The sequence below is a fragment of the Salmo salar genome, chromosome 10 (genome assembly GCF_965601325.2).
Source record: "Salmo salar chromosome 10, fSalSal1, whole genome shotgun sequence".
Taxonomy (NCBI): Eukaryota; Metazoa; Chordata; class Actinopteri; order Salmoniformes; family Salmonidae; genus Salmo; species Salmo salar.
In genome coordinates this window covers 123,430,054-123,447,139 of record NC_138300.1, presented here as the reverse complement: position 1 = coordinate 123,447,139, position 17,086 = coordinate 123,430,054, and the positions used below count along the sequence as shown (strand labels likewise).

The window sequence follows — 17,086 nt, the reverse complement described above, 5'->3', positions numbered from 1 at the left end:
ACCCTCTCTTCTCTCAATAACAGTGTTTGTTGTGACTGTCCGACCCTCGCCTCTCTCAAGGCCAGTGTTTATTGTGACTGTCCGACCCCTCTCCTCTCTCAAGGTGACGGGAGAGACTCACCATGTGCAGCTCTCTGAGTCCCAAGCAGCCAATTGGCCCAGGCCTGACGGATATGCAACAATACAGCCAATGGCTGGCCAGCCGCCACGAAGCCAGCCTTTTGCCAATGAAGGAAGACCTGGCCCTATGGCTAACCAGCATGCTGGGTAAGTTCTATATGATGTATGGAATATATACATTCATATATAGATTAATATATATGTGAATCCTACAGTATGTTTGTGTATTGGTCTACTGCTCATGATGGAGAACATGTGGCTCAACAACATGCTGGGTAAGGATTGTGGCTTTGATTCCCACTGGGGACACCCACACCAACATGCTGGGTAAGGATTGGGGCTTCGATTCCCACTGGGGACACCCACACCAACATGCTGGGTAAGGATTGGGGCTTCGATTCCCACTGGGGACACCCACACCAACATGCTGGGTAAGGATTGGGGCTTCGATTCCCACTGGGGACCCCACACCAACATGCTGGGTAAGGATTGTGGCTTAGATTCCCACTGGGGACACCCACACCAACATGTATGCACTCGCTGTTGTTAGTCACTTTGGATAAAAGCGTCTGCTAAATGGCATATATTATTATTATATTATTGACTGCTCTGGAAATGGCCTTGATGTGGCTGGCTGTCATCAACAAATCAAATCAAATGTATTTATATAGCCCTTCTTACATCAGCTGATGTCACAAAGTGCTGTACAGAAACCCAGCCTAAAACCCCAAACAGCAAGCATTGCAAGTGTAGAAGCATGGTGGCTAGGAAAAACTCCCTAGAAAGGCCAAAACCTAGGAAGAAACCTAGAGAGGAACCAGGCTATGAGGGGTGGCCAGTCCTCTTCTGGCTGTGCCGGGTGGAGATTATAACAGAACATGGCCAAGATGTTCAAATGTTCATAAATGACCAGCATGGTCAAATAATAGTAATCACAGTGAACAGGTCAGGGTTCCATAGCCGCAGGCAGAACAGTTGAAACTGGAGCAGCAGCACGGCCAGGTGGACTGGGGACAACAAGGAGTCATCATGACAGGTAGTCCTGAGGCATGGTCCTAGGGCTCAGGTCCTCCGAGAGAGAGAGAGAAAGAAAGAAAGAGAGAATTAGAGAGAGTATACTTAATTTCACACAGGACACCGGATAAGACAGGAGAAATACTCCAGATATAACAGGCTGACCCTAGCCCCCCGACACAAACTACTGCAGCATAAATACTGGAGGCTGAGACAGGAGGGGTCAGGAGACACTGTGGCCCCATCCGATGATACCCCGGACAGGGCCAAACAGGCAGGATATAACCCCACCCACTTTGCCAAAGCACAGCCCCCACACCACTAGAGGGATATCTTCAACCACCAACTTACCATCCTGAGACAAGGCCGAGTATAGCCCACAAAGATCTCCGCCACGGCACAGCCCAAGGGGGGGGCGCCAACCCAGACAGGAAGACCACGTCAGTGACAACCCACTCAAGTGACGCACCCCTCCTAGGGACGGCATGGAAGAGCACCAGTAAGCCAGTGACTCAGCCCCTGTAATAGGGTTAGAGGCAGAGAATCCCAGTGGAGAGAGGGGAACCGGCCAGGCAGAGACAGCAAGGGCGGTTCGTTGCTCCAGTGCCTTTCCTTTCACCTTCACACTCCTGGGCCAGACTACACTCAATCATAGGAGCTACTGAAGAGATGAGTCTTCAATAAAGACTTAAAGGTTGAGACCGAGTCTGCGTCTCTCACATGGGTAGGCAGACCATTCCATAAAAATGGAGCTCTATAGGAGAAAGCCCTGCCTCCAGCTGTTTGCTTAGAAATTCTAGGGACAATTAGGAGGCCTGCGTCTTGTGACCGTAGCGTACGTGTAGGTATGTACGGCAGGACCAAATCGGAAAGATAGGTAGGAGCAAGCCCATGTAATGCTTTGTAGGTTAGCAGTGAAACCTTGAAATCAGCCCTTGCATTAACAGGAAGCCAGTGTAGGGAGGCTAGCACTGGAGTAATATGATCAAATCTTTGGGTTCTAGTCAGGATTCTAGCAGCCGTGTTTAGCACTAACTGAAGTATATTTAGTGCTTTATCCGGGTAGCCGGAAAGTAGTCTAACCTAGAAGTAACAAAAGCAGGGATAAATATTTCTGCATCATTTTTGGACAGAAAGTTTCTGATTTTTGAAATGTTACGTAGATGGAAAAGAGACTGTCCTTGAAACAGTCTTGACATGTTCGTCAAAAGAGAGATCAGGGTCCAGAGTAACGCCGAGGTCCTTCATGGTTTTATTTGAGACTACTATACAACCATCAAGATTAATTGTCAGATTCAACAGAAGATCTCTTTGTCTCTTGGGACCTAGAACAAGCATCTCTGTTTTGTCCGAGTTTAAAAGTAGAAAGTTTACAGCCATCCTCTTCCTTATGTCTGAAACACAGGCTTCTAGCAAGGGCAGTTTTGGGGCTTCACCATGTTTCATTGAAATGTACAGCTGTGTGTCATCCGCATAGCAGTAAAAGTTAACATTATGTTTTCTAATGACATCCCCAAGAGGTAAAATATATAGTGAAAACAATAGTGGTCCTAAAACGGAACCTTGAGGAACACCGAAATGTACAGTTGATTTGCCAGAGGACAAACCATTCACAGAGACAAACTGATATCTTTCCGACAGATAAGATCTAAACCAGGCCAGAACTTGTCCATGTAGACCAATTTGGGTTTCCAATCTCTCCAAAAGAATGTGGTGATCGATGTTATCAAAAGCAGCACTGAGGTCTAGGAGCACGAGGACAAATGCAGAGCCTCGGTCTGACGCCATTAAAAGGTAATTTACCACCTTCACAAGTGCAGTCTCAGTGCTATGATGGGGTCTAGAACCAGACTGAAGCATTTCGTATGCATTGTTTGTCTTCAGGAAGGCAGTGAGTTGCTGGGCAACAGCTTTTTCTCAAAATGTTGAGAGGAATGGAAGATTCGATATAGGCCGATTAGTTTTTAATATTTTCTGGGTCAAGGTTTGGCTTTTTCAAGAGAGGCTTTATTACTGCCACTTTTAGTGAGTTTGGTACACATCCGGTGGATAGAGAGCTGTTTATTATGTTCAACATAGGAGGGCCAAGCACAGGAAGCAGCTCTTTCAGTAGTTTAGTTGGAATAGGGTCCAGTATGCAGCTTGAAGGTTTAAAGGCCATTATTATTTTCATCATCGTGTCAAGAGATATAGTACTAAAACACTTGAGTGTCTCCCTTGATCCTAGGGTCCTGGCAGTGTTGTGCAGACTCAGGACAACGGAGCTTTGGAGGAATACGCAGATTTAAAGAGGAGTCCGTAATTTGCTTTCTAATGATCATGACCTTTCCCTCAAAGAAGTTCATGAATTTATCACTGCTGAAGTGAGAGCCATCCTCTCTTGGGGAATGCTGCTTTTTAGTTAGCTTTGCGACAGTATCAAAAATAAATTTCGGATTGTTCTTATTTTCCTCAATTAAGTTGGAAAAATAGGATGATGGAGCAGCAGTGAGGGCTCTTCGATACTGCACGGTACTGTCTTTCCAAGCTAGTCGGAAGACTTCCAGTTTGGTGTGGCGCCATTTCCGTTCCAATTTTCTGGAAGCTTGCTTCAGAGCTCGGGTATTTTCTGTATACCAGGGAGCTAGTTTCTTATGACAAATGTTTTTAGTTTTTAGGGGTGCGACTGCATCTAGGGTATTGCGCAAGGTTAAATTGAGTTCCTCGGTTAGGTGGTTAACTGATTTTTGTACTCTTATGTCCTTGGGTAGGTAGAGGGAGTCTGGAAGGGCATCAAGGAATCTTTGGGTTGTCTGACAATTTATAGCACGACTTTTAATGCTCCTTGGTTGGGGTCTGAGCAGATTATTTGTTGTGATTGCAAATGTAATAAAATGGTGGTCCGATAGTTCAGGATTATGAGGAAAAACATTAAGAACCACGATTATGAGGAAAAACATTAAGATCCACAACATTTATTCCATGGGACAAAACTAGGTCCAGAGTATGACTGTGGCAGTGAGTAGGTCCAGAGACATGTTGGACAAAACCCACTGAGTCGATGATGGCTCCGAAAGCCTTTTGGAGTGGGTCTGTGGACTTTTCCATGTGAATATTAAAGTCACCAAAAATTTGAATATTATTTGCTATGACAACAAGGTCTGATAGGAATTCAGGGAACTCAGTGAGGAACGCTGTATATGGCCCAGGAGGCCTGTAAACAGTAGCTATAAAAAGTGATTGAGTAGGCTGCATAGATTTCATGACTAGAAGCTCAAAAGAAGAAAAAGTCTGGGTTTTTTTTTTGTTAATTGAAATTTGCTGTCGTAAATGTTAGCAACACCTCCGCCTTTGCGGGATGCATGGGGGATATGGTCACTAGCGTAACCAGGGGGTGAGGCCTCATTTAACACAGTAAATTCATCAGGCTTAAGCCATGTTTCAGTCAGGCCAATCACATCAAGATTATGATCAGTGATTAGTTCATTGACTATAACTGCCTTGGAAGTGAGGGATCTTACATTAAGTAGCTCTATTTTGAGATGTATCACAATCTCTTTCAATAATGGCAGGGATGGAGGAGGTCTTTATTCTAGTGAGATTGCTAAGGCGAACACCGCCAAGTTTAGTTTTGCCCAACCCAGGTCGAGGCACAGACACGGTCTCAACGGTGATAGCTGAGCTGACTACACTGACTGTGCTAGTGGCAGACTCCACTAAGCTGGCAGGCTGGCTAACAGCCTGCTGCCTGGCCTGCACCCTATTTCATTGTGGAGCTAGAGGACTTAGAGCCCTGTCTATGTTCGTAGATAAGATGAGAGCACCCCTCCAGCTAGGATAGAGTCTGTCACTCCTCAACAGTAACCCACTCTTTGGGATCCAGGCTGGGTTACTGAGGAATGTTCTCTTTGGGATCCAGGCTGGGTTACTGAGACATGTTCTCTTTGGGATCCAGGCTGGGTTACTGAGACATGTTCTCTTTGGGATCCAGGCTGGGTTACTGAGACATGTTCTCTTTGGGATCTAGGCTGGGCTACTGAGGAATGTTCTCTTTGGGATCTAGGCTGGGTTACTGAGGTATGGCCTCTTTGGGATCCAGGCTGGGTTACTGAGGCATGGCCTCTTTGGGATCCAGGCTGGGTTACTGAGACATGTTCTCTTTGGGATCCAGGCTGGGTTACTGAGGAATGTTCTCTTTGGGATCCAGGCTGGGTTACTGAGGCATGGCCTCTTTGGGATCTAGGCTGGGTTACTGAGGTATGGCCTCTTTGGGATCCAGGCTGGGTTACTGAGGCATGTTCTCTTTGGGATCCAGGCTGGGTTACTGAGGAATGTTCTCTTTGGGATCCAGGCTGGGTTACTGAGACATGTTCTCTTTGGGATCCAGGCTGGGTTACTGAGACATGTTCTCTTTGGGATCCAGGCTGGGTTACTGAGACGTGTTCTCTTTGGGATCTAGGCTGGGTTACTGAGGCATGTTCTCTTTGGGATCCAGGCTGGGTTACTGAGGAATGTTCTCTTTGGGATCCAGGCTGGGTTACTGAGACATGTTCTCTTTGGGATCCAGGCTGGGTTACTGAGACATGTTCTCTTTGGGATCTAGGCTGGGCTACTGAGGAATGTTCTCTTTGGGATCCAGGCTGGGTTACTGAAGCATGATATCTAATAAGCATGTGTGTTGTGTTGAGTAAAGGTAAACATGTTTGTAAAAATACAACAGCCAAACCAGTCTCTGCATGCTGTTTCAGTCATGGGGTTGTAACTTTGACTGATCATAGTTCAGGAAGCAATTTGATGTTGCTGTGTCTGATTTGCAAAGCTGTCCAAAGCATATCCTGTTCAACAAACAATCATCTAACTGTGTTACACCACGTTGTGTACACCTTAAACACAGGTGATGGCCTGTTGTTTGCTGTTAGTCAGTGAGTGAGTGAGTGAGTGAGTGAGTGAGTGAGTGAGTGAGTGAGTGAGTGAGTGAGTGAGTGAGTGAGTGAGTGAGTGAGTGAGTGAGTGAGTTATTGTGCAGATACTTTTGTAGCCTAATCAGCTTCAGCCATTGTTTACTATTTCCTTTAATTTGAATGGATTCTCAATGGATTTGCATTATCCTGTTGATCTGAAGGTCATTAGACAATCAATCGTTAATGAGTCTGGAATGGAGATTGTGTCCAGGGGCTGACTGGGACCAGAAATCAGCCCTGGCATTTCTAACACATCAGCCCATTTTTTTTTATTCCCTTGAGGTCCTCATTATTAGCCAGATAATAATAATTAGACAGGCCCACTGGGCTTAAAATGGACCAGCCCATCTGGCATTTCGGCCAGTACGCCCCTGAGTGTGTCACACACACATTGTAACCTTCTCCTAATTGAATAATGGCTATTATTAGCATCTTTAAAAGCCTACTGTACAATGTATGATAGAAAGAAGTTCAGCTGTAGACTACTGTATAATCCATCTTGATTTTTCAACACTTCCTATTCCAGGAAGTGCTTCAAATCAGCATGTAACGTTTGATCCTATCTGACCCTATATTGACACTGTCTTCCTATCTGTGTCAGTCCCTATCTGTTAGCATTAGGAAGTGTGTGTGCGTCCCTATCTGTTAGCATTGGGTAGCCAGCTGAGCTGAGATATGAGGTATGGCCTCTGATGTGGTCTGGTTAGCCCCGGGGGGGGGGGGAGAGGAGACTACAGGAAACAGATACATCACAAGGTTTATCTGGCCTCGCGCTCCCTACCAGTTTGCAAATAATCAGCTACTGATGACGATATCTTCCTTGATGATCTTCCGGAATGTTCATCTGTGGTCTAGATTTGACAATTACATGAAAAAGATTGTCCCCCCCCCCACAATAGTATGACATTGGTTAAAGCATTATATCTATAGTCAATGTCAATGAAAATTCACAAATCAACCTGATTGGAGATACACAATACACTCCCTGCCTAACGTCATGAGCCGTGCGGCCTTTACCGAGGAAAAACGTACCGGATTTTTAACAGGGTCGTTTAGCAATTTAGGAGAGGGTGGAGAGTTTTAAATTCCTCGGCGTTTCACATCACAGACAAACTGAAATGGTCCACCCACACAGACAGCGTGGTGAAGAAGGCGCAGCAGCGCCTCTTCAACCTCAGGAGGCTGAAGAAATTTGGCTTGTCACCAAAAACACTCACAAACTTTTACAGATGCACAATTGAGAGCATCCTGTCGGGCTGTATCACCGCCTGGTACGGCAACTGCTCCGCCCACAACCGTAAGGCTCTCCAGAGGGTAGTGAGGTCTGCACAACGCATCACCGGGGGCAAACTACCTGCCCTCCAGGACACCTACACCACCCGATGTCACAGGAAGGCCAAAAAGATCATCAAGGACATCAACCACCCGAGCCACTGCCTGTTCACCCCGCTATCATCCAGAAGGCGAGGTCAGTACAGGTGCATCAAAGCGGGGACCGAGAGACTGAAAAACAGCTTCTATCTCAAGGCCATCAGACTGTTAAACAGCCATCACTAACACAGAGAGGCTGCTGCCAACATAATCACTCAACAACAGCCACTTTAATAATGGAAAAATGTATGTAATAAATGTATCACTAGCCACTTTATATAATGTTTACATACCCTACATTACTCATCTCATATGTATATACTGTACGCCATACCATCTACTGCATCTTACCATCTTGATGTAATTACATGTATCACTAGTCACTTTAAACAATGCCACTTTATATGTTTTCATACCCTACATTACTCATCTCATATGTATATACTGTACTCTATACCATCTACTGCATCTTGCCTATGCCGTTCGGCCATCAATCATTTATATATTATAATGTACATATTCGTATTCATTCCTTTACACTTGTGTGCATAAGGTAGTTGTTGTGGAATTGTTAGGTTATATTACTTGTTAGATATTACTGCACGGTCGGAACTAGAAGCACAAGCATTTCGCTACACTTGCATTAACATCTGCTAACCATGTGTATGTGACAAATAAATTTGATTTGATTTAGTGTTCAGAGTATTTTCTGCTGCCTACCTAGCTCAAATTCTAGACATCAAATTAAAACGAGACTATTGTGTCTATAAAGTGATCATTGAATAAACAATTGGCGGATTGACAAAGTTTGTAGGTGCAGCAGTTTTTATTTAATTAAAAAATTATCACTCTCAGGTGATAATTTCTGTCCATTATTAAGAACCAATGATGTGCTACCTTTTTGTAGCATTTCTGACCATGCTAACAACATCTTTTCAGCTGAATCTCAGCTGTTCTAAAACACTGAGATATAAAGGTCTCTTACCGTATGCATTGATTTCAGTACGCTCCTTCCTCTTTCAATTACATTTTCTTCTTGTCATTATAATCCAAATTTGATTAACACAGCAGTGTCCAGGTGCTTTCAATGTATTCCCGAAAACCTGAAGTCGCCATCCAGGTAAAAAGTTGTCAGGAAGTGCAGGTGTACCCAGGGTTTAACGTCAACATCTTTGCTTTTGCTTGTGCGATCTTTTCACAGTCAAAAGAAAACGGCAATGCTTACAAACTTGGTTAGCTATGGGACTGTTTTCAACACATCAACTGTTTTAGACAATTACATTTTAACAAGCAAGATAAATAAACATTCTATTAGTAGAGTGAATGAAGAACAACAAAAGCTTACTGTCCATTTAAACAGACTGTCCATTTAAACAGACTGTCAAGATAATGAGTTCATGATCCTCAACACGGGGACCCCTCAGGGGTGCGTGTTTAGTCCCCTCCTGTACTCCATGTTCACCCACGACTGTGTGGCCATGCAGAACTCTGACGACACAATGGTGGTACGCCTGATCACCGACAACGATGAGACTAAAGGGAGGAGGTCAGAGACCTGGCAGTGTGGTGCCAGAACAACAGCCTCTCCCCCTGACGTGAGCAAGGCAAAAGTGATGATTGTGAAGTACAGGAAAAGGAGGGCCGAACAGGCACCCATTAACAACAGGGCTGTAGTGGAGCGGGTCAAGAGTGTCAAGTTCCTTGGTGTCCACATCACCATTGAACTATCATGATCCAAACACACCAACAAAGTCGTGTAGAGGGCACGACAACGCCTTTTGCCCCTCAGGAGACTGAAAAGATTTGGCATAGGTCCCCAGATCCTTAAACACTTCTAAAAACCTGTTTTCGTTTTCTCATTATGGGGTATTGTGATGTCATTATGGGATATTGTGATGTCATTATGGGGTATTGTGATGTCATTATGGAGTATTGTGATGTCATTATGGAGTATTGTGTGTAGATTGATGAGGATTTGTATTTATTTAATCAATTTTAGAATAAGGCTTTAATGTAACAAAATGTGGAAAAAGACATAAATACCTTATTTTCATAAGTATTCAGACCCTTTGCAATGAGACTCGAAATTGAGCTCAGGTGCATCCAGTTTCCATCGATCATCCTTGAGATGTTTCTACAACTTCATCGGAGTCCACCTGTGGAAAAATTATTTAAATATTCTTATTTACAATGACTGCATACCCTGGCCAAACCCGGACGACGCCCTATGGGACTCCCAATCACGGATTCGAACCAGGGACTGTAGTGAAGCCTCTTGCACTGAGATGCAGTGCCTTAGACAGCACTTTAGTTTTCTTTCGAAAACCCCAAAGACACTTGTAAGTGCACTAGTCCAATGTCACTATGATTATACCTACACATCATGGTTCATCAGAAACCCTAAACATCGAAACAATGAGCTACAGACTCGAGTTGAATATTTTCCTGGTATTTTACAAACGTTCCATCCCGAGAATAATCCCTTTCCAGCCCAAACCAAAAGTATCGTTCTAAAGCACATTAATATGTCTGGATTTGATTAGAGCTTTTATCTCTATTGAAATTCAAGTCTGATACAGTACAAATCACTTTTTTTTTTTTTTGTGGAGCACTTCCTCTAAGAGTATGAATTAGGCTGTTTTGAGAAGGTTTGAATATTAAGCAATCCTACACATTGATTGAAATACAATAGAGCAACTTAGGTCAAAGTAAGCTAAAGATGTGTGCTGGAAAACCTTGGTATAGCATGGGTGGTAGGCATTGTGGTGCTCATGTGAATTTCCTTTCTTTTTCGGCTTCAGACCAATGCCGACTTCTCACTTAAAAAAATATAATGTTTTGTTCTTAATCCTGTACATATGTTTGAAAAGGCCTCAATAAACAAGACATATAATATATGTACTTTGGCTAGAGTGGTTAGAACGTTGGGCCAGTAAACCGAAAGGTTGCTGGATTGAATGCCAGAACTGACAAGGTAAAAATCTGTCGTTCTGCCTCTGAACAAGGCAGTTTAACCCCACTGTTCCCCGGTAGGCCGTCATTGTAAATAAGAATTTGTGCTTATCTGACTCGCCTTGTTAAATAAAGGTTAAATTAAAAATGTAAATCTCAGATTTGCTTTGAAAACAGCCATTCTCTGATGAGGACCCAGGGGATGGTAACACTTTAGATTAAGTATGCTTTATAAGCCAGGTCATTCGTAAATAATTAACTAAATATTAGCAAATGATTTATAATTATTTATAAATGTTTGTAAAACTAGTACATTATTAGTAAATATATTGATTTGTGAATGTTTAAGTAATATAGTTGCTAATAATGTACTAATCATTTGTTAATAGTTGATTTATTTACTAATGATGTATGGTTTATAAAGGATAGTTAATAGAAAGTGTTACTGCATGAGAATAAGGCAGGAATAAAGGGTATTTCCCAAGTTCTCTCTCTCTCTCTCTCTCTCTCTCTCTCTCTCTCTCTCTCCCTGTCTCTCCCTCCATCCTCTTGGATCAATTACAACATTTGGAACTCATTAAAACCCCTGAACCCACCTCCCCTCTTTTCTCTCCAGCCCCCTCCTCTCTCTACCAAACCCTAACCCCCTTCCTTCTCCTCCAGCCCTCTCCTCCCTCTACCAAACCCTAACCCCCCCTTCTTCTCCAGCCCCCTCCTCTACCAAACCCTAACCCCCCTCCTTCCACTCCAGCCCCCTCCTCTCTCTACCAAACCCTAACTCCCCTCCTTCTCCTCCAGCCCCCTCCTCCCTCTACCAAACCCTAACCCCCCTCCTTCCTCTCCAGCCCCCTCCCTCTACCAAACCCTAACCCCCCCTCCTTCTCCTCTAGCCCCCTCCTCTCTCTACCAAACCCTAACCCCCCCTTCTCCTCCAGAGCCCTCCTCTCTCTACCAAACCCTAACCCCCCCCTTCTCCTCCAGCCCCCTCCACTCTCTACCAAACCCTAACCCCCCCCCCCCCCCCTCCTCCCTCTACCAAACCCTAACCCCCCCTTCTCCAGCCCTCTCCTCTCTCTACCAAACCCTAACCCTCCTTCTTCTCCAGCCCCCTCCTCTCTCTACCAAAAGAAAAATAGATGAAGACAGAAATCCCCCTGGTTTCTTTTCCACAGTGAGACGCCCCCCCCCCCTGCCCCCCCTGCCACCTCCTATTGCAGTCAGAATGATCTAACTGAGAAGGAATGGTTGTCTGTATGCCAGTCAACTAGGAATAACACATGTTGATCAGTGTGAGTGAGTGAGTGAGTGAGTGAGTGAGTGAGTGAGTGAGTGAGTGAGTGAGTGAGTGAGTGAGTGAGTGAGTGAGTGAGTGAGTGAGTGAGTGAGTGAGTGAGTGAGTGAGTGAGTGAGTGAGTGAGTGAGTGAGTGAGTGAGTGAGTGAGTGAGTGAGTGAGTGAGTGAGTGAGTGAGTGAGTGAGAGAGATCTCTGGAGAGTGTATCATTACTGTGCAGAATCAGATGGCCCCTGGCCTGTATTAGTCTGACTGTGTCATGTTATGCAGCATGCTAGGTCTAAGAGCTGTTCACATGGCCTTACTATCAGTAAGACTGTGTCTTTGTTGCTCTCTCTTATGACATACAGTGTTTTCAGTCACACATGCTTTAGGAACTGTAGGCTACTGTCCAAAAAAAAAAAAAAAAAAAATGTATGAAATGTATGCATTCACTACTGTAAGTCGCTCTGCATAAGAGCGTCTGCTAAATGACTAAAATGTAAATGTAAATCTTACATTTCTTCACCATTATCTTATAGGCAGAACCTTTACCAACACGGCACACTTGGACTCTTAATTATCTTCAGCTTAAAGATCCAGTCTCAACGTCAACAGTGAAGAGGCGACTCCGGGATGCCGGCCTTCTAGGCAGAGTTCCTCTGTCCAGTGTCTGTGTTCTTTTGCCCGTCTTAATCTTTTTGTTTGTATTGGCCAGTCTGAGATATGGCTTTTTCTTTGTAACTCTGCTTAGAAGGTCAGCATCCCGGAGTCGCCTCTTCACTGTTGACTTTGAGACTGGTGTTTTGCAGGGTACTATTTAATGAAGCTGCCGATTGAGGACTTGTGAGGCGTCTGTTCTCAAACTAGACACTCTAATGTACTTGTCCTCTTGCTCAGTTGTGCACCGGGGCCTCCCACTCCTCTTTCTATTCTGGTTAGAGCCAGTTTGCGCTGTTCTCTGAAGGGAGTAGTAAACAGATCTTCAGTTTCTTGGCAATTTCTCACACGGAACAGCCTTCATTTCTCAGAACAAGAAGATTGACGAGTTTCAGAAGAAAGTTCTTTGTTTCTGGCCATTTTGAGCCTGTAATCGAACCCACAAATGCTGATGCTCCAAATACTCAACTAGTCTAAAGAAGGACCGTTTTATTGCTTCTTTAAACAGAACAACAGTTTTCAGCTGCGCTAACATAATTGCAAAAGGGTTTTCTAATGATCAATTAGCCTTTTGAAATGATAAACTTGGATTAGCTAACACAACGTACCATTGGAACACAGGAGTGATGGTTGCTGATAATGGACCTCTGTACGCCTGTGTAGATATTCCATTTAAAAAAAATCACCCGTTTCTAGCTACAATTGTCATTTACAACATTAACAATGTCTACACTGTATTTCTGATCAATTTGATGTTATTTTAATGGACAACAAAATGTGCTTTTCTTTCAAAAGCAAGGACATTTCTAAGTAACCCCAAACTTTTGAACAGTAATATATATATATATAGAGAGAGGAGAGAGAGAGGAGAGGGAGAGAGGAGAGAGAGAGAGAGAGAGAGAGGAGAGAGAGAGAGAGAGAGAGAGAGAGAGAGAGAGAGAGAGAGAGAGAGAGAGAGATATATAATGGGCTCGTAATCACAAAGCATCTCAGAGTATTAACATCTATTTAATGTCTCTCCTTCCCTCCACATACCTCTCCACCTCAGGTCTGGAGATCACAGCAGAGAGCTTCATGGAGCGTTTGGACAATGGCTTCCTGCTGTGCCAGCTGGCTGAGACGCTACAGGAGAAGTTCAGGCAGAACCAGACTCAGAACCATGGAGAACTGCCTCTTGGCAATGGAAAGGTACTGAGAAACCTATGCCCTTTTCACACTATCATGCTGACCTCGAATAGTAAATCAGAACCAATGGCGAGGTGGCTGGTCATTTGCCTGGTCCAGGAAACGGCAAAGCTTTGGGAAACCTACACCGGAGCAAGTTAAAACCAAGGCAGGGATCTAGTCTGATCTAGGGCCTGTGTGTCAAAAAGTGTCTCAAAGTTAAAGTGCTGACATAGGATTATCAGTTTTGCCTTTTTGCTTTTTAAATCATAATGAATAGCATTATATGGACAGGGGGGGAAATCTGATCCTAGATCAGCACTTAATACTCTGAGATGCTTTTTGATTACGAGCCCTGATCTGTTTGTGCCTTATAGCCAACTCCTGTGGTTTGTTTGGTTGCTTGGTTTGTTTGATATGCCAATGACCATGAAAGTGGCAAGACAGCACTAACAGATCTGGGACCAGGCTAAGAATCATAGTGGTGAAAACCAGACTGATTTAGTTGAGGCTAGGTTGTCCCATGCGGTGCTAATCTTTATAAAAATAGTATAGATTGCCAGCCAATACCTTTGTTGTTGTTTTTTGTTGTCCTCGAATTGAATGCTACAATACTACTGCAATAACTCATGGACTAACCGCCACCTTGGAATATAATTCTTAAAAATAAAATACTTTGACTCAGAGTATTAAGAAGGCCAATAGAATGCAACCTAGACCATGTCATTTCAGTGTAAAAAACCTCAGAGATCTTCAGATTAAAAATCAGGATATTGCTTTGGACGTGAAGCTTCTAGAATACCCCAGGATAGTGTTGATATTTAGCCTAGCTATGATTACACAGGATAGTGTTGATATTTAGCCTAGCTATGATTACACAGGATAGTGTTGATATTTAGCCTAGCTATGATTACACAGGATAGTGTTGATATTTAGCCTAGCTATGATAACACAGGATAGTGTTGATATTTAGCCTAGCTATGCTAACACAGGATAGTGTTGATATTTAGCCTAGCTGTGATAACACAGGATAGTGTTGATATTTAGCCTAGTTATAATTACACAGGATAGTGTTGATATTTAGCCTAGCTATAATTGCACAGGATAGTGTTGATATTTAGCCTAGCTATCATACCCCAGGATAGTGTTCATATTTAGCCTAGCTATGATAACACAGGATAGTGTTGATATTTAGCCTAGCTATGATAACACAGGATAGTGTTGATATTTAGCCTAGCTATGATAACACAGGATAGTGTTCATATTTAGCCTAGCTATGATTACACAGGATAGTGTTGATATTTAGCCTAGCTATGATAACACAGGATAGTGTTGATATTTAGCCTAGCTATGATAACACAGGATAGTGTTCATATTTAGCCTAGCTTTGATTACACAGGATAGTGTTCATATTTAGCCTATCTATCTGAAACCTAGACATAATATTAGTATGTGGTTAGAGAGATTATTTTACAATTTTTTTAATACTTTTTTTGTTAAACATGTAAAACAGTATCAGTATCCAACCCACTTCATTGATAGCTGAACTGCAATCAGTTCTTATTCCAGCTGAACTGCAATCAGTTCTTATTCCAGCTGAACTGCAATCAGTTCTTATGCCAGCTGAACTGCAATCAGTTCTTATTCCAGCTGAACTGCAATCAGTTCTTATGCCAGCTGAACTGCAATCAGTTCTTATTCCAGCTGAACTGCAATCAGTTCTTATGCCAGCTGAACTGCAATCAGTTCTTATGCCAGCTGAACTGCAATCAGTTCTTATTCCAGCTGAACTGCAATCAGTTCTTATGCCAGCTGAACTGCAATCAGTTCTTATGCCAGCTGAACTGCAATCAGTTCTTATTCCAGCTGAACTGCAATCAGTTCTTATTCCAGCTGAACTGCAATCAGTTCTTATTCCAGCTGAACTGCAATCAGTTCTTATTCCAGCTGAACTGCAATCAGTTCTTATTCCAGCTGAACTGCAATCAGTTCTTATTCCAGCTGAACTGCAATCAGTTCTTATTCCAGCTGAACTGCAATCAGTTCTTATTCCAGCTGAACTGCAATCAGTTCTTATTCCAGCTGAACTGCAATCAGTTCTTATTCCAGCTGAACTGCAATCAGTTCTTAGTCCAGCTGAACTGCAATCAGTTCTTATTCCAGCTGAACTGCAATCAGTTCTTATTCCAGCTGAACTGCAATCAGTTCTTATTCCAGCTGAACTGCAATCAGTTCTTATTCCAGCTGAACTGCAATCAGTTCTTATTCCAGCTGAACTGCAATCAGTTCTTATTCCAGCTGAACTGCAATCAGTTCTTATTCCAGCTGAACTGCAATCTGTTCTTATGCCAGCTGAACTGCAATCAGTTCTTAGTCCAGCTGAACTGCAATCAGTTCTTAGTCCAGCTGAACTGCAATCAGTTCTTATTCCAGCTGAACTGCAATCTGTTCTTATGCCAGCTGAACTGCAATCAGTTCTTAGTCCAGCTGAACTGCAATCTGTTCTTATTCCAGCTGAACTGCAATCAGTTCTTATGCCAGCTGAACTGCAATCAGTTCTTATTCCAGCTGAACTGCAATCAGTTCTTATTCCAGCTGAACTGCAATCAGTTCTTATTCCAGCTGAACTGCAATCAGTTCTTATGCCAGCTGAACTGCAATCAGTTCTTATTCCAGCTGAACTGCAATCAGTTCTTATTCCAGCTGAACTGCAATCAGTTCTTATTCCAGCTGAACTGCAATCAGTTCTTATTCCAGCTGAACTGCAATCAGTTCTTAGTCCAGATGAACTGCAATCAGTTCTTATGCCAGCTGAACTGCAATCAGTTCTTATTCCAGCTGAACTGCAATCAGTTCTTATGCCAGCTGAACTGCAATCAGTTCTTATTCCAGCTGAACTGCAATCAGTTCTTATTCCAGCTGAACTGCAATCAGTTCTTATTCCAGCTGAACTGCAATCAGTTCTTATTCCAGCTGAACTGCAATCAGTTCTTATTCCAGCTGAACTGCAATCAGTTCTTATTCCAGCTGAACTGCAATCAGTTCTTAGTCCAGCTGAACTGCAATCAGTTCTTAGTCCAGATGAACTGCAATCTGTTCTTATGCCAGCTGAACTGCAATCAGTTCTTAGTCCAGCTGAACTGCAATCAGTTCTTAGTCCAGATGAACTGCAATCAGTTCTTATTCCAGATGAACTGCAATCAGTTCTTATTCCAGCTGAACTGCAATCAGTTCTTAGTCCAGATGAACTGCAATCAGTTCTTATGCCAGCTGAACTGCAATCAGTTCTTAGTCCAGATGAACTGCAATCAGTTCTTATGCCAGCTGAACTGCAATCAGTTCTTATTCCAGCTGAACTGCAATCAGTTCTTATGCCAGCTGAACTGCAATCAGTTCTTATTCCAGCTGAACTGCAATCAGTTCTTATTCCAGCTGAACTGCAATCAGTTCTTATTCCAGCTGAACTGCAATCAGTTCTTATGCCAGCTGAACTGCAATCAGTTCTTATTCCAGCTGAACTGCAATCAGTTCTTATTCCAGCTGAACTGCAATCAGTTCTTATTCCAGCTGAACTGCAATCTGTTCTTATTCCAG

General features: G+C 43.3%; 1 protein-coding gene across 2 annotated transcripts in view; it reads left to right on the top strand.

The window, feature by feature from the left end:
* The window catches only part of gas2a (growth arrest-specific 2a), a 71,063-nt gene that overhangs the window by 33,436 nt on the left and 20,541 nt on the right, over positions 1-17,086 (top strand). For both annotated transcript variants that reach the window (XM_014126049.3, XM_014126051.3), the window contains exons 2-3: positions 104-267; positions 13,377-13,516. In XM_014126049.3, coding sequence (XP_013981524.1) covers positions 123-267; positions 13,377-13,516 — 285 coding nt within the window. In that variant the 5' untranslated portion in view covers positions 104-122. The remainder of the gene's footprint in view (positions 1-103; positions 268-13,376; positions 13,517-17,086) is intronic.